Source organism: Arvicanthis niloticus, chromosome 16, assembly GCF_011762505.2.
Source record: "Arvicanthis niloticus isolate mArvNil1 chromosome 16, mArvNil1.pat.X, whole genome shotgun sequence".
Classification (NCBI taxonomy): Eukaryota; Metazoa; Chordata; class Mammalia; order Rodentia; family Muridae; genus Arvicanthis; species Arvicanthis niloticus.
The window spans coordinates 51,878,654-51,901,765 of record NC_047673.1 but is presented as its reverse complement, the minus strand read 5'-3'; the positions used below and the strand labels follow the sequence as shown (position 1 = coordinate 51,901,765).

The 23,112-nt window shown below is 36.5% G+C and overlaps 2 protein-coding genes across 3 annotated transcripts in view; one reads left to right on the top strand and one right to left on the bottom strand.

Moving 5' to 3' along the window:
• Window positions 1-10,835, top strand: part of Anxa10 (annexin A10) — a 66,929-nt gene extending 56,094 nt beyond the window's left edge. The window contains exons 7-12 of the mRNA XM_034520577.3: window positions 3,252-3,305; window positions 3,397-3,490; window positions 4,676-4,771; window positions 6,712-6,770; window positions 7,458-7,580; window positions 9,980-10,835. Coding sequence (XP_034376468.1) covers window positions 3,252-3,305; window positions 3,397-3,490; window positions 4,676-4,771; window positions 6,712-6,770; window positions 7,458-7,580; window positions 9,980-10,048 — 495 coding nt within the window. The 3' untranslated portion in view covers window positions 10,049-10,835. The remainder of the gene's footprint in view (window positions 1-3,251; window positions 3,306-3,396; window positions 3,491-4,675; window positions 4,772-6,711; window positions 6,771-7,457; window positions 7,581-9,979) is intronic.
• A 7,262-nt stretch (window positions 10,836-18,097) lies between these two features.
• The window catches only part of LOC117721778 (putative ATP-dependent RNA helicase DDX60), a 107,665-nt gene continuing 102,650 nt past the window's right edge, over window positions 18,098-23,112 (bottom strand). For both annotated transcript variants that reach the window (XM_034520570.2, XM_076914193.1), the window contains exons 36-38: window positions 21,882-22,033; window positions 20,203-20,265; window positions 18,098-18,367 (exon numbers count right to left, since the gene is read on the bottom strand). In XM_034520570.2, the coding sequence (XP_034376461.1) occupies window positions 18,268-18,367; window positions 20,203-20,265; window positions 21,882-22,033 (315 nt within the window). In that variant the 3' untranslated portion in view covers window positions 18,098-18,267. The remainder of the gene's footprint in view (window positions 18,368-20,202; window positions 20,266-21,881; window positions 22,034-23,112) is intronic.

The following is a 23,112-nucleotide window of genomic DNA, read 5'->3' as shown; positions in this document are numbered from 1 at the left end:
GCTGGGCAGAGTGGGTAAGTTGGATTGTGATGTAGGTTTGTCAGAGTAGATCTCATTAAACATAGGAAATTAATTCTGATTCATTTTTCCTCCCCCAAAAATATTTTTTCATAAGAAACAATTCAATAGTAATTTATAAAGTTAAACTATGATCCAACTTTACTTCTAATAAATGAAGATTAATTTACATGAAATATATATATATATAAGATTTAAACAAACACAGGGATGAAAGAGTGAATCAAACCACTTATGGATGCAATAGAGTGAGCAGTCAATATTAAGAACTGGTGAAAAAGGCCAAGGCAAGATAAGAACCAGATAAAGTTAAAGAAGCAACAAATGCTAAGGATCAGTCAAACCCTGTGGTCTATATAAACATGAAATTTATTCTGAGTGACATGGGGGTTAGGTAAATATTATGTGGATTTTTGAGAAGATGACTACTGTGATGCTATATTTTATGATATTTAAATAAATTTTATATTTAATAAAATGCAATGTATAAATATATTATGTAATATAATATCTTAATATGATATAAATTATATAATAATACATAAATAATAATTAATAAATATAATGAATAAAACTATGGAGACAAGCACAAAACCAGAAGCCTACATGAAGCCAGTTTCAGCAGAAACCTAGGATATAATGTTAACTGTGAGCCATGTGGCAGCATAGTAAGATTCAAGAGCACTCGTGGATGAGTTTGGGGACAGTGTTTGTGTTAGTTACTGGGGAATTTTATATGAAATATGAAACAAAATAAACAGAGTCAAATATGACTCAGGTTTTACTCTGAGCAATAAGCATGGAGTGTCCATCCACCAAGAGGTGAAAACCTGGAAGAGGTAGACCAGAAGCTGGTTGTTGAGTGTATGAAATTGTACACATAAAAAAGGGTCATGGAGAGATAATGAGCTAGCCATTGGAATAGATATACGTAATACAAAATTCTGTAATGGATTCCAGCTAGAGAACTTGAGTATCATTACAAAATCTAAGCCCTTATCAATAGCAGAGAGTAGAAGACTAGGAAGAGTAAAGGTAGACAAGAATGCACAGCACCACAGAGAGGAGATTCAGTAGGTTAAGGGATTGAATATTAAGAGGAACCAGTTCCCAAGACTGGGGAGTTTTCAATGAAACAGAAGCAAAGATACAAAACCTACATAAACCCAAGTAATGGAATGCTGTGAGGAAAAATGATGAACTTACACCAAAGCCTGCAGAAAATCAAATAAGATAAAAATAAGTTACTACAATATGCTTATCAAATAAATAGTATTCATTCACAGAAGATATAATGCTTCTATTATTTTCATTTATTTTTCTGGTAAATTAAAATCATTACAGATAATTAGAAAGGGAGCCTAAGGATATTCTTTGTAAAGAATGAGTTCAGGTATGGTAACTAGATCCCAGAGCAAGTAAAGCCACTGATATCTAGTCATTGTCTTTCTTTAACTCTCAGACCTAGGGCAATTGATTTCATAACGCTAAGCTCATTCATTGTTATCTCCAAATTAAGAGTAAGAGATGTAAGACCTCTAGGGATCTTGTACAGCAACATGTTCATGACTTAAAGATAAAATAACCCATAATCCCACTAGCCAGTAAAGTCACTTTCATTCTTCAGATGCTGATTTCTTGTCAGGCTATTGTCAGGGCTACAAACTTAATCATAAAAAATATGGATTTAGTTCTCTACGAATAATTGAACTTTCCTAGATGGGTTTAGTTTTGAGTTAGCAAAAGGAACATAGAAATTGTTTAATTTAATATGGTGAATTTAATTCACACAATACATTGAATAGTCAAAATTTATGGGAACAGTTTCAAATCTTTTTGATACTTTTATACTTTTTGATACTTTGATTGAGAATTTCATGGCTCTTACCATCACCTCTTCTCTCAAGATGCTAGTGGGTGGGAAATGTTTGTGTGTGTGTGTGTGTGTGTGTGTGTGTGTGTGTGTGTATCACTTAAAGGATGTCTTAGCAAAGGAGAGCAATGATGTTCTTCAATAGCAAACATCTGCATCCTTGATGATCTTGACAATGAAGGTACAGGTGTTCGAAGCACTAAATAGATAATGTAAGATTGTAATGTCCATGATACATGTGGATGCTTCTCAGTATTAACTGCATATGTATAGCAAGTTAATTAATGATGCTTTTCTGACTCTGTTTGGTCAGAGATAGAATAAGTTAATGAGCTTCACCTTTACCTTCTTGGGATCGTAAGAATTCCTCCCGATGTCTAGTCTTGTCTCCCATACGGTTCTAGTCAATATTATCTCACTATAACCTTTGTCCTTGTAATGTCCTCATAATGATCATAAACAACATCCTCATTCAAGCTTCAACCCTAGTTCCTCAGCCAAAGTGTAAGTTCCTCTAATAAGAAGCAGGTAAGAAAATGGAGGTCCTATTCATGCTATATAAGAACTGAGACAAACTCAGGAAAACTGTATCCAAGATTATCCCCACCATACACATACATAGACAGAACACACACACACACACACACACACACACACACACACACCTTTGTCCATCTTCCAGTCTCACCGACTCCACTGGCATGAGCCCATTTCATGACAGGGAAAACGCACTCATGCTTAATGTTCTCTCATAATTAGTAATCTACCCCTCCATCCTTTGCCTCAAAACCTGAAATGCACTCTAATCACAAGCCTCTGTCATCTCTTTCCTCTCTTGTTTGATCATGGAGACTTTTGAGTTTTGCATTAATGATTGGTCCTCCTTTCTTCTGTGTCAAAGGTCAAATGGACTCTCTGCTATTTGTAGTTGAAGAAATGGAGGTTAAACAATTTTACAAAAAAATCTCATTTTCAAAGTCCGGATTTCATCATGATTTTATTGTTACATAAGCCATGTTTTACAAGCCAGACATGACTATGTCTGCATCATTTCTCTAAGAGTATTAAGCTCCATTACTACCACCTCTGACAAGAGACAGATAATCAGCTTGATCAGAGCACAGAGAGGTGAAAAGTGGAAAACATCTCAACATTTTTCACTAAGTACCCCTGTTAGGAGGAAAAGCTCAAATCTAATCTCCTTACAAAAGTACATAACAATTCCTCATGTATGGAAATACCCAAATAATAAGACAGATTGATAAAGAGTCACCAGTGTTTGATGACTGGGGGAATGTTGTCCCAAGAACCCTGTATTGTGCACTGAAACCATCTAAAAGGAAATCTGCTTATTTCACAGGGCAACAGGGAGGAAGGATATGCCAATCCTGCAATGGCTGCTCAGGATGCAATGGTAACTGGCTGTGACTCCCCACCTGACTAACAGAACTTTGGGTAAAGTGAGGCTTGTTTCATCACTCCTTCCTGGCTGTGTGATGTTGCAGGTGCTGTGGGAAGCCTGCCAGCAGAAGACTGGGGAACATAAAACCATGATGCAGATGATCCTGTGCAACAAGAGCTACCCACAGCTTTGGCTGGGTAACTAGAAACAGGCTCTTTTCCACCTCTTTAACCAATCAAATGACATACAAGCAGTGAGAACAAAAAAGGAAATGTCACCCAGAAATATAGAAAAGCCAGTTACTACTCTGAATTATGTCTATACAATATGTTTCATTTAATGATACTGCAATGGAATGAAGCTCTGCCACTCTTTAATTTCTTCTCAATAACTAAAGTCCATAGCTTTCAAATGCTGCCATTTAAAAGTTACTTATTTAGATATATGAGCTCTTTCTTAACAGGCACATTATACTGTGTCTGAACAGTCTCTAGCGAGCTTACTGTGGCCAGCTTATGAGTCAAGGTCTTTGTTACAGGCAATGTGATTTATGAGATATCAGTTGTACCTATTGGTCTTCAAGATGTGCTCACATTAACCTACAGTTGACTTTCTTCAGATTCTGCAACCTTTCTTTTTCCCTTATTAGAAATCAAATTAAGTACAATTAAAAGAAACATAAAGTCCTATCAATTTTTTGGCAACAGCCTACTCTAATTCAACTATGCCTCTTTTACTTTGTGTCACTTAAAGATTAATACTAATGATAGCAACACTTCACATCTAAGTGGAAATAGCTGAGAACTAAAACATTGCCAAGGATAATGCCAGCTGAGTACACTCTTTACAGAGGGGAGTTTAATTGAACATTATTTTTATGTTAGTAGTGAAACGACTCTCATGGTAATCTCCTATTTTTCAAATGAGCTCTTCGAAGTTCTATCATCAATATTGCTCAGAAGAATCTTGTATTTAACTTTTATATTTAAGCTTTAACAGAAAATTTTGGTAGACAAATAAATTTAGACTGGTTATTATTTATGTTCTCTGGAGATGCCTCATAGACAATAGTTCACCCTGTGCTTTCCTTCCCTCTAAATCAACACTGGAGTCATTGAGTCCAACTCAAGATGACCATCGTTCCCCAGCCCAGCAATAGTAGTTCTTTGGAGTCCAAGTTTCATGCAAGTTTTAGCATCTCATAGGATCTATCCTTGTCCTTGTCGCTAAGAGTAGATACATCATTATGATGGGTATTAGTACCAAGAAATGCTTCAGAGAACATTCTTACCTTTGCTATGTAGAGTAATCTAACTAGCATTAGTGCTTTAACTTTATGATATTTATGAAAATCCCTTTTGAATCACATCAATCGCTTGAAGTTTTCCAGGAATTTCAAAATATTTCTGGCCAAGACCTGGTGGATGCCATCAATGACTGTTATGATGGCTACTTCCAGGAGCTGCTGATTGCAATTGGTAAGCTGGATTTCATATGATGAACAGAGGCCTTCGCCTTTCACAGCATTGAATGGCTCTTTCTGGATTACATATGCATGAGTAGGTTCTTAATTGAAGCATTTTTCCCAGTGCAATTATTTGAAAGATCCCTAAACTCTGAGAAAGTCGTCAGCTAGTGGTTCAATTCGATGAACTAGCAACCTGGAGGCATTAATCAACTGGCATTAAATACTTAAGAACAGGCTTACTTTCCATATGAGAAAACAAATACCTCAGATGCCTAAACTCATAAGTGATTTCTCATAGCTTTAAGTCTGTTATCATTGACTTCCACCCCTGTTTCAGAAGCAGATAAATGCTAACAGTGTGACTAGTTTCTTGTCTCCAAGAAGAAAGGTGATTTTTTTTTTTTTAGCTTTGCTTTTAATGGTTCATTACATTTTTACTGTCTTTAATAAATTTCCCTTTAGAAATAAATATTGTCATCAAAAAAACCCTAAATCATTAATTAGTAGTGAGTTCTACAGGCATGTCTTCTCAGTGCTGTTAGAAATTATATTCCCATTGCAGAAAAGACCAGGGCTCTCATTCATCCAGATTATTCCAGTGTTCAGTCTTTACCCTGTGCTCTGTGATTTGACAGCACAGACTGCAGAAAATGTACATAGTCATTTGAAGAATCATATAATAGGTGCATCAAATGAATACTTGGACATGTGCTGAATAAACAATCGTTGTGAGCTTTCAATCCCAAGAATGTCTTGGCATGGAACTGAGATGTCAGTCACAGCACTTTTATAAATAATCTAGTATGAGAGTTTTAAGCAAGCACCCTATGAAAAAGATTTGGTGGATTCTATGAAACCATTAAAGATATGTGATATGATGGCTTTTGTCTAAGAATGCTTAGATAGATAGATAGATAGATAGATAGATAGATAGATAGATAGATAGATTCCATCAAATTCCAAATGAATATAATAGTTATACACCACATGCCAGCTAATTAACAAAAGAGTTAGAGTAAAGTCATGTCATTAAAATCCCAAGGCAGCCAAAACTGTTGTCAGAAAACAGTGGGCATAAGGTAAAAGTTAGTGGATAACAGCAATACCAGGAAATACCTATCTGGTTCATTCCATCAATCAATACTGAATGAGAACATTCTTAACTGAATGAGCACCTTCTTATTTCTACTTTGGGTGATACAGATGGAATAGTGAATTAACAAAGCCAAGAATAACAACACTAGCCTCTGCTCTCTGGGAGCTCACCTTCCAGAAATCACTTCTCAGGTTTACTTGTCTCAGCAATAAAAATGAGATAACGATGAAGAGATGGTCTCATGATCTAAAATAATTACTTAAACTATACAGAAATACTAATGTGATTTTATTTTAAAGAGATATTACAGTTCTTCACCTATTATTCATTTATGTAATTAACCTATTAACTTTTCAAATAAGGGCTTATTGATTGTCTACAGTCTGAACTGATATTTACCAGAAACAACAGTTGGATAAGTGCCAATCTGTTCAAAGCCCTAGCAATTACAATCAAATAATATCGAAAAATGGAGGAGACACTTTACATTTGTTACAGTTTCTCCTTAAACGATCTGTATTCTATTCACAAATTTATAAGGGATCGAAGAGCTGCTGGTATAGACCAGTTTTAGAGGCTATCGGAATGGGTAGCATTCAGGAAGGTGAATGGATTGTATGTATCTGATTTTATATTTAGCACCACAATTTTGAAAAATTATTAATAATGGTCATATGCTCAGTGAAGATCATTTGTCATTATAAAATATAATATCGACATGTTATACTTTTCAATAGAGTGTGGCTAGTGCTACCATTATTCTCGAAGAATATGTAAGTGCTCTATTTGTTTCCCGACTTCCGGTGAGTTACATCTTGTCATTCAAATTTGTTCCTTGCTCTCTTCCTCTCTAGTTCGTTGTGTCCAGGACAAACCAAGCTATTTTGCTTATAAATTATACAGGGCAATCCATGTAAGTACAACACATATTTTTTAAATTTATTTAAAATTAATATCTATTATTTTTATTTCAAAGAAAATGTGTCCAAGTAAAAAGGAAACAAGCTAAGCATCAAAAGTAAAATTCATTAAATGTAGATAATCTATGCTTTCTACAACATGGGTATGTAAGAGATAGACTTCAGGGTCTATCCCCCTCGTGCTGTTTAGAATCTTAGTGTTTAACGTTTATTTAAACTGATAATTCAAATGCACCATGACTGTGACAACAGCCTAATCCCTTCCCTGTGTATGACCTGAGCAAATAAACACAGTTATTCTGATTCCAGCTATGCCTTGATTCAGGGAACTTGGTCAGATATTTTGTTGTTGTTGTAATTAATAATAATTAATAAAATTAATAATAATGGTCATATGCTCAGTGAAGATCCCAAATACAAAACGCTAGTAGATTTATACTCAAAAACATTCTGCTATAAAAACATTAGATTATGATGAGTGGCCACCAGATGTCACCATTATTCCACTTGAAAGGCATTTGAAACATCCTTGATGGGAGGCCCCAGGCATCCTGTATCAGTGACAGCAATGTTGAAGTCCTGTGGGCTCACACGCAAATCACTACTGAAAAGGAACTCCTTCCACTTTGGACAGGCCTTCAAAGTACCGTTTTCTCTACCCATATTTCTACTGTTTTTAGGACTTTGGTTTCCATAACAAAACTGTCATCAGGATTCTAATCGCCAGAAGTGAAATAGATCTAATGACCATAAGGAAACGTTACAAAGAGAGATTTGGAAAATCTCTCTTTCATGATATCAAAGTAAGTCTTCTCTTCATAACTGACTTTACCTCTCAAATTTTATTCTTTCTGGACTGTAGATAAACTTTAATTGAAACTGTGGGCTGTGGGCATCTAAAAGGCTACACAAGGCTGGTTGACTTGAGGAACTTGGACAGCATTCAGTGCTTTAACAAAGGTCAGCCTGGAAAGCCGTTGTGCCACAGAACTTTTTATCTTTGCTTTTAAACCAAAATTTTTATGTAATTGTAGAAAATATTCCCTCCCTATGACTGTGCTCCCAGGATTCCACTCTGATGTGAAAAGCACAGGACCGGCTGGGTATGTTAGTTTACCTGTAATTTCACCTGCAACCCTTATACTAAATCTACTGAGGTTGCAGTAGGAGGACCGACACTTCAAGGTCCCCTCAGCTCCAAAGCAACTAGAGGCTAGGATCCATTACTTGAAACCTCTCAAAACACAATCAGGCAAGCAAGCAAACAAACAAACAAACAAACAAAAAAACAAACACCAGTATTTTGCCACAGGAATGTATTAACTACTGCCAGCAACACTCTTTGTAATATCATGGAAAACAAGGCAGCCAGTCAAATACCACCAACTGACAATTTGGGGAAATTTATTACTGAATATGTAAAACTTGACATGACCAATCACTTCACCAATCAGAGGGCAAGGAAATAATTCAAAAACAAACAAGCCAATTTCTTATTTTGATTTTCCCAAATTTTTTTAAATGTCTTATATAACTTGGCCAAAAAATGAAATATATGAACCATCTATGTAATTTGTGGGTGCATTATAAAATCATTACATTTAGTTTCTTCACCAAAGAAAACCAAGAAGGTATTTAGGATGGAGAGAATAGAACAGCAGAACACACAATTCTTGAGACTCTGTTTTAATTTATACCTTGGACACTCACATTGTTTTCAACTGAAATTCCCAGTCACAAGAAAAACCAGTCTAGCTCTTTGTATGATTCAAAACACAACTCTCAGCATCTCAGAGATTGAAGCCACAAGTTCCAGAGTGCTTTTCTAAGCCAAAATGGCTCTAAGAAATTGATGCAACAGTTAAAATCAAATGTTTTTTAATCTTTGATAAAATGTTCATCATGTCTACCTTGAAAACTGAGAGCTGTTAGTGGTGATCAACACGTACCACTGATTCGGAACTCAGTTTCTAAGTGAATGAGCGAGCATGTTTATACTAATTGTAATTATTCCTGGCCATATGGAAGACAAGTTATAATAATGCAATGCTACTCTGTGCTTTTAAGTCTGTGAGTCTTAATTATACAGCTTTGTGTACAGGAGCATTAATACAATAAACGGTTTTTATGAAGATGGATTCTATAATGAAGTCCATTCAGCTACCTATTCTGGAATATTTAGACATGATGGAAGAAGAGGAAAAGAAATAAAGTTGCCCTAATTCTCTACTGCAGACACCCAGTAGTGAGATACATCTAGGTCCACTATAGCTGGGAAGATTGTTTCCCAGATTCCTACACTGAAACTCTAACCCTAAGGAGATACTGTTAGGAGCTGGGCAGTTGAGGGTTAGTCATGAAGACAGAATCCACAAGTAGGATTATTCTCCTTATTGGGAAAAAAAAAAGCTCCAGGATGTTTCTTTGTCCCTTCTTCCATGTAAGGCTGGAGTCAATAAAGAAGTATTCTCAAAATGTTTAGTCACCTAGATTTCCCATCCACCCTAACTTAGACATAAAATTCTGATATTTTAAGCCATCTCGATTGTGACAGCCCCAGTGGATTAAGGTAGCCACTACTGATCTTTTTCACAAGTACATAAACAATAACATTTTGCTGTCAAAAGAAAGGATTTTATTAAACCAGGACAGCCTCTTTATAAAGTGCACTGTGGAATAACTGTCTCACATGATTGACTACCACTTTTCAACCTTTCATTGTCATATGTAACATTATAGGTCATATTTTTAGCATAAATCCCATGCTCATCCATAATTGATAATATTTTCAATGTATTTCTTGATATAGAATTATGGAATTAAACAGTATAAATATGTTCAAATCTTTTGAGATACATTGGCAATGTCCAGACTCTACATTGACTTATGATAATAGTAATATTAAGATATCAATTCTTAAAGCTGAAAAGAAGATTCACTGTAACATGTTATTTTGCTCACAAATACACATTAAAGTTCCATCAGCTTTATATAAAACATATTGTATCAACTATAACATAGCACTATTTTCAATAAGTTTCACTTATTGAAAATTACTTAGAAGATCTTTAGACAAGAAATTAAATAATTTTAGTGAAGGCTAATGGTCCCTGAATCTTTGATATTACAACTAGAAAATGTACAGTTGACTTTTAAAACAGGGAGAGATTTGATTTTTACATGTCTTTTTTTTTCTTTTCAGAATTTTGCTTCAGGACACTATAAGAAAGCACTGCTTGCCATCTGTGCTGGTGATGTGGAAGACTACTAAATGGGGGAGGGTTGAAGATGATGGAATCCTCTTTATAGACACCAGATATAGACTATTGAACTTGTGCTGTCACTGACAATGTCATTGTCATGTCACTGGAACAAAATTATAAAATCGTATTTTTCTTCTAACTCTACAATTATTCTGAGACAAAAAAGATCTACTATTGGAAATGTGTAATCCTAGATTTGTAGTCCTTATTCAATTGGTAATTCATTAAATTGTGTATGGTGGAATAAGAAAAGCATGGCATTGGAGTCAATTTTACTTAAATGAGAACTGTCAGTTCTGTCAACAAGAAAGTCTGCTCATATCTGTCTTAATATCAGTTTGAAATCTGTAAAATTGAAGCGTCTGATCACTCTCAGCGTGTGACCACGCCTCAGTGTGTGACCACTGTCAATGTGACCACCCTCCATGTGTGGCCACCCTCAGTGTGTGACCACCTTCAGTGTATGACCACTGTCAGTGTGTGACCACTGTCAGTGTGACCACCCTCCATGTGTGGCCACCATTAATCCCTGACCACCCTCAGTGCATGAGCACTCTCAGTGTGACCACCCTCCATGTGTGTCCACCCTCAGTGCATGATCATCGTCAAAGGAATTGCCTGGACTCTTGGACAAACACAATTAAGCTGAAGCAAGGGCCTAGAATAGCCTTTTAATGAAAATAGATAATCACAAATAAACTGTACCAAGAGGCATACTCCTGAATTACTTGTACAGAAACTTGAATTTAAAAATAAATATATGCATCTATGTGTATACCTTGATTGTATTAATGCCACTCCAATAAAAATAGTTAAGCTACTTTTTAAAAGGAAGTTCTTTGTTTAGTTTTGAAGGAAGGACGGGCACATATGGACCGTGGCACACGTGCTCCATGGCACATATATAAAGGCCTAAGACAGTTACCTGGCAGCAGTTACCTGGCAGCAGTTTCCCTGTGGACTCTTGAGATCAAAATCAATCACTTGTTCAAGAAATGCCAGAAAAGTTATTTCTCTCTCTCTCTCTCTCTCTCTCTCTCTCTCTCTCTCTCTCTCTCTCTCCATATATATATGTGTGTGTGTGTATGTGTGTATGTGTATATATATATAAATATATATATATGTGTGTGTATGTGTATATATATAAATATATATATATATTTTACATTTAAAATATATTTATATCAATGACCCCTTCTCTTTTCTCCCTTTAAGCCCCAACCACAACTTGGCCTTGCTCTCTCTAAAATTCATGGCCTCCTTTTTAAATTGGTGTGTGTGTGAGAGAGGCAGGGAAGAGAGGGGGAGAGGGATAAGAGAGAGAGAGAGAGAGAGAGAGAGAGAGAGAGAGAGAGAGAGAGAGAGAGAGAATATTCCTTAATATATAAATACAATCTGGTCACTCCTTCTGTCACTTGCAAATATAGGCAATGAGTGCTAACCACTTGGTATCAGATAGCCAGTTAGGGTTCTTCCCAGCAGAAACATATTTCTCCTGCTCTAAGTATTCCTTAATTGCCTAGTCTTTCTCTGGGGCTGGGATTCCATGAGATTTTTCCTCTTTCATGTTTGCATGTCCATTGCTGTCCTCCTTGTTCGGATCCTTTATCCGATTAGATGGGTCTTCATGAGTGTAGCTTCTGACATTTCTAGGAGACTCAGTCTCACAAAGTATCTCTGAATCCTCAGACTCTTTCAATCACGAGTGGAATAGCTGGGTTCTCAGGTAGAACTATTTCCAATTCTCTGAATAACCGCCAGACTGATTTCCAGAGTGGTTGTACCAGCTTGCAATTTTACTAGCAGTGGATAAATAACTCAAAATATGTTCATCATCAATAGCAATTAGTGAAATGCAAATCAAATCAACTTTGAGATCTAACTTATTCCAGTCAGAATGTCAGGGATCAACAAAGCAAAGCCAGAATGACACAGATCAACAAAGCAATGAACTGCAAATGCTGGAGAAGGGGAAAGGAAAAGGAAACGGTTATCTTATCTGCTGGTCTTGTAATGTCTCATTGATCTTTATTTGCAGGTTTTAAAATCGACATCAAGGACTTTTTGAAATTGAGTTTCTTTGTGTGTGTGTGTGTGTGTGCGCGCGCGCGCGTGTGTGAGAGTGTATATACATGTGTGTGTGAATATGTGTATGCATGTGAATATGTGTGGTTGAGTGTATATGTGAGTGAGTGTGTGTGTGTGTGTGTGTGTGTGTGTGTGTGTGTGAGACTGAGTGTGTGTTTAAGTGTGTGAGTGTGTGGGTATGTGAGACTGTGGGTGTGGATTGTGTAGTTGAGTGTGTATGTGAGTGCTTGTGTGTACATATATGTGAGTATGAACATAAGTGTGTGTGACTGTGTAAGGTTGTGTATATGAGTGTGTGATTAAATGTGTGTAAGCATATGTGTGTATGTGTGTGAGTGTGTGAAAGAGTATATGTGTGTATATGTAGCTATAAGTGTGTTTATTGTGTGTGAATGCGTTGTGTGAGTGTGTGTCTATGTGTATGTGTGAGAGTGTATGTATGAATGTGTGTGTTTGCACACATGTCTACGTGAGGGAGACAAAGTGGGAGACAGTGTGTGTGTGTGTGTGTGTGTGTGTATGTGTGCATGTGTGTGTGTGTGTGTGTATGTGTGCATGCGTGTGTGTGTGTGTGTGTGTGTGTGTGTGTGTGTGTGTGTGTGTGTTTTGCATGTATACCAGCACATGCAGAGGGCGGATAGATGTTTATTGTGTCCTCTATCACTCTCTGTCTCTTTGCTTTGAGACAAGGTCTTTCTCTCTAATATAAATAATCTTTAACAATAAAGATTTAAAACTAAAGTCTACCCAGTGGGAGAAAGTAGGAGGTTTTTTTCCTAACTTTATCCTTGAAGAATGGAAAATAAGTTCTAGAATGAGGAACAAGATAATCATAAGAAGTTGGAGCTTCATAACAAAAGTAAAAAGAATTCATTTTTATAAAGATCAGCAACATCAGAGTTAAACATAATGGAATATTCTTTTCCTATTTTTTAAAATTAACATTTTAATTTAGGATCCAAAGTCATGGGCTTCATCACAGCATCTTCATAGATGCATAGACACACATCATAATACTTTGTCTTCACCAATATCTACTATCTCTTGAGTTTTGACATGATCTAACCCAGTGTGGGTTTGAATGGCATTGCCATGATGATTAGTGACCTCTGAAGTTCATGTTTTAATCCATATTGAGTTGATCTGTTTTAACTTTTTGAGAGACACCAGTACAATTTCAAGCTTTTTCTTGTGAGTATTCAGTTTCCCCGACATGTTCTAATAAAGCCACTGCCTTTCCCACAAAGTATCTTTTTTGGCAACTTTGTTGAGTTTACTCAATGAACCATGTACATGGAGGCAGATTTCTAGGCTTTATGTTCTGTTCCATTTATATATTTCCAGGCCTGTGCCATACTGTTTACCTTGCTACAACTTTATAGAATATATTGAAATCAGGAAGTATAATGCCTTATGCTTTACTTGTGTGGATATGTGTACATGCATGCATGCCTGCATGTGTGAAGATGCATGCAGGTATACATGTATATGGAGGCCAAAATTCAGTATCAAGTGCTTTCTTTCTCAGTTGCTTTCTACATTATTGGGCAACAGGATCGCTCACTGATGCTGAAGCTCTAAATCAGGTAGACTGGCTGACCTACAAGCAGCAGCCATTTTTCTGTTTGTGGTTACAAGTGTGGTTCTCCGTGTCTCTTTTTTTTTATTATGGTTCTGGAAAATCTAATAAAATCATCATGCTTGTACTCTAAGCACTTTACCAATTAAGCAATCTCCCAACCTGAGCTTTTCTCTTTAAGCTTAAAATTCAGTTGGCATTCCACATACATTTTAAGATTCATTTTTAGAAAAAAATTATTAATTATTTTATTTATTTACATCCCAAATGCTGCCCTCCCATAGCCCCTTGCACAGTTCTTCCCCTACTCCCTCCCCTTTGCCTCTGAGTGGGTCCCCCCCACCCCAGGTATCACCCCTCTAGAGCATCAAGTCTCTACAGGATTAGGCACATCTTCTCCCACTGAGGCCAGACAAGGCAACTATTTGCTCCATAAGTGCCATGTATGCTCTTTGGTTGGTGGCTCTGCCTCTGGAGGCTCCCAGGGGTCCAGGTTAATTGATACTGTTGGTCTTCCTATAGGGTTGCCATCCTCTTCAGTTCCTTCAATTCTCCCCCTAACTCTTGCATAGGGATCCCCAACCTCAGTCTAATGCTTGACTATACGTATCTGCATCTATCTCAGTCAGCTGCAGGTAGAGCCTCTCAAGAAAATAGCCATACTAGGCTTCTGTATGCAAGCATAACAGAGTATTATGAATAGCATCAGGAGTTGGTACCTGTCCATAGGATGGCTCCCAAGTTGGGCAGGTCACTTGTCAGCCATTCCTTCAGTCTCTGCTCCATTTTTGTCTCTGCATCTCTTTTAGACAGGAGCAATTTAGGGTAGAAATTTTTTAAGTGGGTTGATGTCTCCATTCCTCCACAGGGGTAAACCGCTGTCTGGTCACTACAGGTGTCTCTTCAGGTTTCATATTCCTTCCCCTGACACCTGTTGGGCATTTCAGCTAAGGTCACCCATATCGAGTTGTGGGAGCCTCCCCCACCCCATGTCTCTGTGATTTTCTAGAGGCTCCTTACAACCCCCTGGCAGTTGCATATTTCCATTCATTCTCCTGGCCCTCTGGGCCTCTCTCTCCCTCTCCCCATGTATGATATGTAATCTGTAGATCAATTTGCATATTTTTAATATTTTAAAAGTATCGTTCTGATCTATTAGCATGGAATACTTTTGCATTCATTTGTATTTATTTCAATATCTTGCATATTTTATACTTTTCCATAGAGATTCTTTCTTTCACTGAATTTATTGATACTTGCTTTTTATAGCTAACACGACTAGAATTTTCTAGATTTTTCTTTTTAGCAGAACCTTAACAAAGAAATGCCCTTGGATGGGGCTGGAGCAATGGCTCAGAGGATAAAAGTACTTGCTGCCATAGCAGAGGACCTGGATCTGGGTCCCAAAACCTTCATGATGGTTCTAAATTATAACTGCAGTCACAGAAGATCCAACACTCTTTTCTGTCCTCTGCAGGTACTTAGCATGTGTGTGGAATACATACAAACTTTGAGGCAAACAATCATACACATAAAACAAAAATAAATATATATTTGAAGGAAAGAAAGAGGTTGATGTTTTAAATTAAGTTTTTAACTGACACATGAAGATATATATGGAATCCAATGTGGCATTCATTGCAAATATGTCACAATCAGATTGCGACAACTGGTATATCTGTCCTCAAACCTTTATCATTTCTTTGTAGTGAACAAGTTTAACACTGTACTTGCTATTTTAAAATGTGTACTTAACTGACACCAATCATAGTCTTACTGTGCTATAGAGCAATAGAAAGTATTGCTCCAAACAACTGCATGCTTCTACTTGTCCCATAGTCTCTGCACTCTGCCTTGCAGACCCTTCCTAGCTTCTAATAACCAACCACTAATGCACGTTTTATTTTTCTATACCTCTCTCTACTCCTATGTAATCATATGTATGTACTGGTGTGTGTGTGTGTGTGTGTGTGTGTGTGTGCATCTCCAGTCCTCATTTCTGCTGGTGACATACTTCTGTAACCAATCATTTACCCAACACTTGATTGTACTCTATATCTGGTTTATTGTGAGGAATGCTGTAAGCAGCCTGAATGTGCAGGTGCCTGACTTTCCAGCAGTAAAATCTTGGGGGTGATATGATGGGTTTCTTTCTCTTTTCCTTGAGAAACATCCATTTTCTTCATAACTGTACTCATTTACATTCCACCAAAAATGTACAAGACCCTTTTCTCTGAAATGCTGCAGGATTGTATCTTACTTATTTCTGTTATTTTTTTAACATAGCTAATTGGGATGGGATTATATTTCAGTGTACCCCTAATTTTCATTTTTTTAGTTGTTACTGGAGTTGAGTCTGTTTTCATGTACCTGGACACATTCCATCAATAGATGCCTATTGAGATATTCCTTTTAAAATGATTGTTTAGAGTAATTTTCTGTTTGAGGATTTTTTTTTATTACTTTTTTGGTTATTTTATATTTTACCTCTTTCTCAGATATATCGTTTACACAGTGTTCTCTCTGTTGGTTGTTTACTATGCAGAACTTTAAAGTAAGATATAGTCTTGTCAATTTATGGTCTTGTTGCTTTTAGAGTTACATCCAAATATTCTTTGCCTCAAACAACACAGCCACTTGCTCTGCTTCTGTGGACAGCAGTAGGAGGGAACTCCATGCAGAGACACCAGAGACATGAAATGCATGTCTACCTTGAACTCACTTTCTCCAGTGTAGAACCTGCATAAGCCTGGGGCACTTTTCCATGCGTGAAAACTGCCAAGTTGGAGGGACCAGCACCATGGGTACAGACACACCTTTCTCTTACTGACTATTTGTAGTTTTTATTTTCTTCTCTGAGACCCAAGGAATCATCACAATTTCTATAGTCCGCACATATTCTAAGTAAAAATATTGCCAGTGCATAGTTTTTGTAGGCTTTCTGAGTAAGCAAAGCAAGATATTAGCTTTACCTTCTTGTGTTGTCTCTCATCCGAACTCACTTGAGAAATGGAGAAATTGTTGCTTGAGAAATTGCTCCTGCTCACACTTCAGATTTAGCTAAAAGTTGAAGAAACAGTGTGCCCTACACCTAGTGGATTCATCTCAAAGATGTTACGTATAATTCTGTACTTTTAAGAAGATTCCAGATGTCAAATAATGCCCTCATTCTTGCAAAAATCTAAAAGACAGATTAACTCATGGATATCTATTGAGGTGAGTCTTCACTTCTCATCTGATTCCTAAGTACGAATGTGAAGTTGAAACTAACATGATAATAACTTTCACATTGTGTAACATTCTAGTGGGTGCCAACTAGGAGGTGGTAGTGTTTTTTGGATTATAGCATTGTTGTAACATTTAAAGGATGAAAACACAGGCCAAGAGGTACAAGCCTTTTATTCCAGCACTCAGGAGCCAGAGGCAAGTGGATCTCCTTGAGTTCAAGGCCAGCCTTGTCTACAGAATAAGTTCCAGAATAGCCAAGGCTATTCAAAGAAGCTCTGTCCCCCAAAACAACAAGAAGAATGGAAAGAGTTTAAACTACACTCCTACCACCACCACCACCAACATAGAGATTTCTAACAAGGATCATGAAATGGTAGATTATTTCCAACAACTGGAATTTTTCTGCTTCAGAAAACAGATGAACCATAACTGTTTTTAAAGCCACTAAAGTCTATTTATAGTGCTAGCAAAACAAACAAACAAACAAACAAACAAAACAACAAAACAGACAAACAAACAAACAAAAACCATCATTCAGTGAGATACCTGACTGGTAGCAAAACCACATCTTTTGTTTTGAAGCTTAACCACTGTAAGTTCAAGTTGAGAGCTTAAAATTCTAGTGCTGAGAATTGAGGATAAGAACTCAATTAGAGAATAATCCCACCAAAATAATTATATTGAATGAATGACAGGGTGCAAGTGGATTAATAAAGGAATATTATTTCAAACAAATAAAACCAATGACATCATTATTTCAACAGTCATTTATATACAATTAAAATGAAGAAAAATATTAGCTACATGTTTTCTTTTAAGGCATCACAAAAATTAAATTAAATAATCATTTTTACAAGTAGTTTATGTATAAAGATGTATTATTTCAATAGCTAGCTATCTAAGCAGCGAAATCCATTTATGTTGATTGGGTAGATTATATTACACTTTCAGGATACTGCAATCATCTTTTTTCTATGTTAAAAACCTGTCTTACACCTATTAACAGTAAAAATATTTAAAATGCAATATTTGAATGAGTCTCATGGAGTGTGAAAACTGTCTTCAAACATATATATGCAAGATCCTTGCATTTTTTTCATTCAATCCTCAATAATTTGGAGACATAAGTATTTTTTGCTAACTTTTTGAGGAAACCATCAAGTATATTGGCCAAGGGTGCTTAGAAGCAAGTGCAAGAAGTTGGATAGCAACTCTATCTGCTTGTTCATTCCATGTCATCATGTGATTGTTTGATCAAGACATAAGAGTAAACATATATAATTTACAAAGCTTCAATGGTGATAGTTTAAGTGGTTTACATAGTTTTTCTTTTCACACTACTTCAAACTTCTCATGAAAAGATGTAGACAATTGTTCAAATGCTAAAACAACGTTGTCTTCTTCATTTTCACACAGTTCACGCAAGGAGACACTACAAATATAAATAAATATATATATATATATATTATTCAACTAAGTGACATTGAATATTATAAAAATGGCTGTTCTATGAAGTTATGAAGTAGTATTAGCAAATCATAAGGAATGCTGATAAGAAACAAATTTATTAACAAAATAATATTTAGACAAAAAATAAATAAGAAAATAAGACAAGATCACATTCAGGGTCTTTATCACTGAAGGGTGATTGAAAGGACACCAAATTTCATGCACAACACAAATTTCTCTTCTCTATATATCACATGGACACATTTTGTGGTTTTTCTGCTTCTGTGTCCAGCATATACTGAAAACTACTATAGAGAAAACTTCCTTTCTTTCTCTATGTAGGGGAGAAAAAAATGAAGATGGGATATTGTCTGCATAATAGTCCTCATCAGATTCAGATGACCTCACCTAAATTCCCAGAAACCAGGAATCATGTTAAGCTCCATGGCAAAGGGGAATTACCATCACAGATGAACCCACAGATGATAGTTAATGTTCAGTGGAGGTGATTATCCTGGATTCTCTAGGTAGGACTAATGAAATTCTCAAAGGTGTTCATGAGTGTGAGGAAGGAGAGATGGGAGTCAAGGGGGTGAGATGTGGATATTTGATATATAACCTCAGGTCTCTCATTTGAACATCCCTGGCATCCAAACAGAAGGAAGCTCTGACCCAAAGATTCAGACAACCTCTAACAGTTGGAAAATAGCCAAGGATTTTTCCCTTAGAACATCCATACACCTAATTTTGTCCGGTGAAACACACTTTGATGTTTGACCTCCAAAATGGTAAGATGATACATTTATATAGGTTCATACCATTGAGTGACAATTTGTTACACTAGCATTAAGAAACTTGTGCACAGGCATGAAGAAAGGGAGAAGCAACACACCACTCTATTAATGGGTCCCAGCATTAAGAAGATTGAGAACCACTGCTATAGATGAACAAAGCTATTCCCTTCTGCTCTCATATGCCTCAATTAAGTCTGCATATAAAATAACAAATAAATAATAAAACTATACAAAATAAATAAATCAGATAAAATAATAAATAATAAAAATAATAAAATAAATAATAAAGTTCTCTATATAGAAAATATATAGGTCTGATTCAGCTCTGATCAAGGAAATAAAACAAGGAACTGTTTCTAAGAACCCTATAATGATGATTACTTGAGTATACAATTGACAAAATGAAAACAATTGTTAAAGTGTTGAAATGCATACAGATATAAGTGGTTAAGGTGATGGTCATTGAACTAGGTGACATTAGATGGCCAATGGAGCCTACAATGAGTGTTCACATAAAGTTTGGTATTGCTTTGTGAGTAACTGGGATTTGTTCCAGATCAGAACAGGAAGTGACTGTGAATTTATAGTCAGACAAACCCTGAAGAAAAAGGCTGTAGCAGGATATTCAAGAGCAAGCAAATGCTATAAACTGGAGACTTGCGGGAACCGAGTTGTAAAACATCGTGCATTTGCTATGATATTGCAATTGGGATCATTGAGAATATCTGGGATCAGGAATGCTCTGGAATAGTTTTGAGTTATGAGTACTGCCTGAGTCTGAGGCTCTATCTGGATGGAACTTAATCTCAAAAACATTTTAAAATTAATTATATTACAGACCATAATGAGAGATTGTAGGGATGAGGAACGCTATAGACCCTCTGGGAAGTTGAAATGCATGCTGTGTAACAGAATCAGTGACACTTTTACATAACTGGGTCATGGGGGAAAATAATTTTGGCATTTCAAAATGACAATTAAATTTGGGGAAAATATGAAAGTAACATTTAAACATGTAACATACCTGATAGATTTAATGGTAAGGTCAAAATCCTTCAACAGATCATAAGCATCCCCTGGATGTATCCTAAGAGACAGAAAAACAGAAATTAATGATACAGAATTATTTACTATTGATGTTTATACCCATAAATTAGGGCTGGCTCAGACATGGTGAAAGATAACATTGTTATTGTTATTATTGTTGTTGTTGTTGTTGTTGTTGTTGTTGTTGTTATAATGGGTGGCTTACAATTAATCAGACTACTTAGAATAAGTGACTGCTGAGCACTGACACCTATTTGGAACATCTATGTCACCCCACCAAGATGGGACACAAAAGATGAGACAGAGAGTATTAAGAGCTAAGTATAAAGCAAGTGCCATGAAATGCTGTGATCTGGGCCTGATGTGACTCATGAGTCCCCAGCAGCTAAGGCTGCCTGCATCTGGTTGGCACAAGATTGGGCACAAGATTGGGCCCATTAACATCAGTCAAGAATGAGAGAGAGGTTCCTAGGACAACTATTTCCCAAGGGAGGCAGGGGCACTATGGGATGAAAAATGAATGGAGAGTCATTTTTCTTAAGTATTGTTTTCACTGGTGAGTCTCCTGGCTTCCAGGAGATGGCACCATACTCATGCTGACAGCCCTAGTAAAATTCAGTGGGGCTCAAAATAAAAACAAAGCAAAATTTAAAGATGATGCAAAAATGAGAGGTGAGGTTAATGCTGAGGTTAGGGGATACAACTGAGAAGATATACATGAATATGTGTGTGGGGGGGGGAATATAGTCATAATGCTTTATATAAAATTATAAAATTATCAATGAACAAGTTTTAAAAATAATCAAAAATTAGCAACTAATAGAACAGCTACTTTATTCACAATAATAAATCAGTCTTAATAAACAAAAATGTTTTAGTTTTCTGAGGACTATCAACACTTTTTATACCTTAACTTAGTAAGGATTGTTCAAATTTTTTATGTCTACTGAATGTTTAATTCCTTAGTGTATCTGCCACTAGATGATGTGTTTAGCACTTAGACCAGTACCTCCCTGCTCAGAGATAGTTTCCTGAATATTTCCTTAGGAGTGCATATCTAATATATTTGGCATGACTAACTAGTTCTTGAAATTATCAAGAGAGAACATACCTACTGACCTCGTCGAATCGCATAAGGGAAGCGTGCTTACAGATGTCAAGGTCTATGTGTTCACTGACAGTTTTCTTCCTCAACTATCCAATTTTTGCAGCCACAACACTAGATATTGAGAGTGATGGATGCTAATTGTATGAAGAACAATATAAATAATGCCTGCTTCTATTTATATATAGAGAAATGGCTTCATTGGCAACATGCAAAAACAATAGTGTCAGACCCAGATAATGTAAACTAGATACGTTATAGTCTCTCAAGCATCAAAAAAATATATAACAGATTGTGATTTGCCATTATATCTAAACTACTAAATGGTGCCTAAACAGAACTGTAATGTAAAGATATATTTGATATACACAAAGACACATTTAGAGTATATATTTAAGTCAAGTGAGTTGGCCCAAATGCTAAACTTTTGCTGTTAAATTAGAAATAAATTATATAGAATTATCTATCATCTATGCTGTCAGTTTGACAGTAGAAACATAATATGTTTGACAGGACTAATCATTTCTTGAAATTTTAAAGACAGAACATACCTATTGTCCTGGACTAATCCGGTAAGGGATCCATGCTTATAGAAATCAAGTGCATAGGCATTAAGTGGCATTTTTCTTCCTTGACTGTCCAATCTCTGTGGCCACAGCACTGGGGCTTGTGTGTGATTGATACCAAGTGTGTGTAGAATGACCTAAAGAAATGTAAGTTTTTGGTTATTCACATGGACAGAAACTTATGACTTGAAACTTGTAGTTATCTGTAGAGAAATTTTAATCCAGCAATATGGCTGATCTGTCAAGAGGTGATACCCAAAGATCTTCTAGGTCTATGTGATCCAGTTGGAATGCAGATAGTGGATGACATGGCTGGAATACAAATATGCTCAGTACACACCTTGAATCCTTAACAGTGGAGGTAAGATTGTTTGTAGAAGGAAGCAGCCATGTTTGAAAGTAACATCTAATTGAGGGACAAAGTGACAAATCAGAGAAATATTTGGCAGAATGAGTCAGAGATAGGATATGCCCAACTCTCATGAAAACAGAGGCGACCTAAGAGAGCAGCTGAGAGAGAATGGGGGAGAGGAAGAGGGACAGGGGGAAGTGTATGGAGAAGGAGAGAAGGAAGGAGGAAGAGAGACAGAGAGACAGAGAGAGAAGGCAGTTTTATCAGGAAAGTTTTACAGAGACAGGTTGCAGGTGAAGACAGAATGAGGCAGTGAATGAGAAATCCAGAAGATAAGAACACATTGAAAAGTTACTATGAGGCCAAGCAGAACAATTCAGTCAGAAGTCCAAAGAAGCCAGATTGAATCAATCAGCTTGGAGAGGACTTTGGCCCAGAAGAACTGAGTTTAAGCAGCCAGCCCACACTCAGAAAGAGTTAGAAAGGGTGAGCTTATTCAGCAGTAAGCTTCAGAGACAACACTTACAACCAGTAAATAAAAGTTACATTTACAGTCATTCATCACCAATGCCCTTCAAGCATACTCTGTTGCCATCTGCACACACTGACACAGTGTAATCTAGAGAGTGGCTTAGCCCCACCTGTGTTGATGACTGCCCCTGCAGCAGCTGATGGCAAGTCCACCAGTTTTGCTAGTATATAGCAAGACTGACCAGGAAAGAAAGGCAACTGAAAAAATTTAAAGTCTTCTTAACAATTCAGAGAATACCTTTGCAAAAGGGATTTCAGAGAGCAGGAGGCTTCCATGTCATAAGAGAGTTTTCAACTGAACAAATCTAATGATCTTCAGAATCAACAACCAGA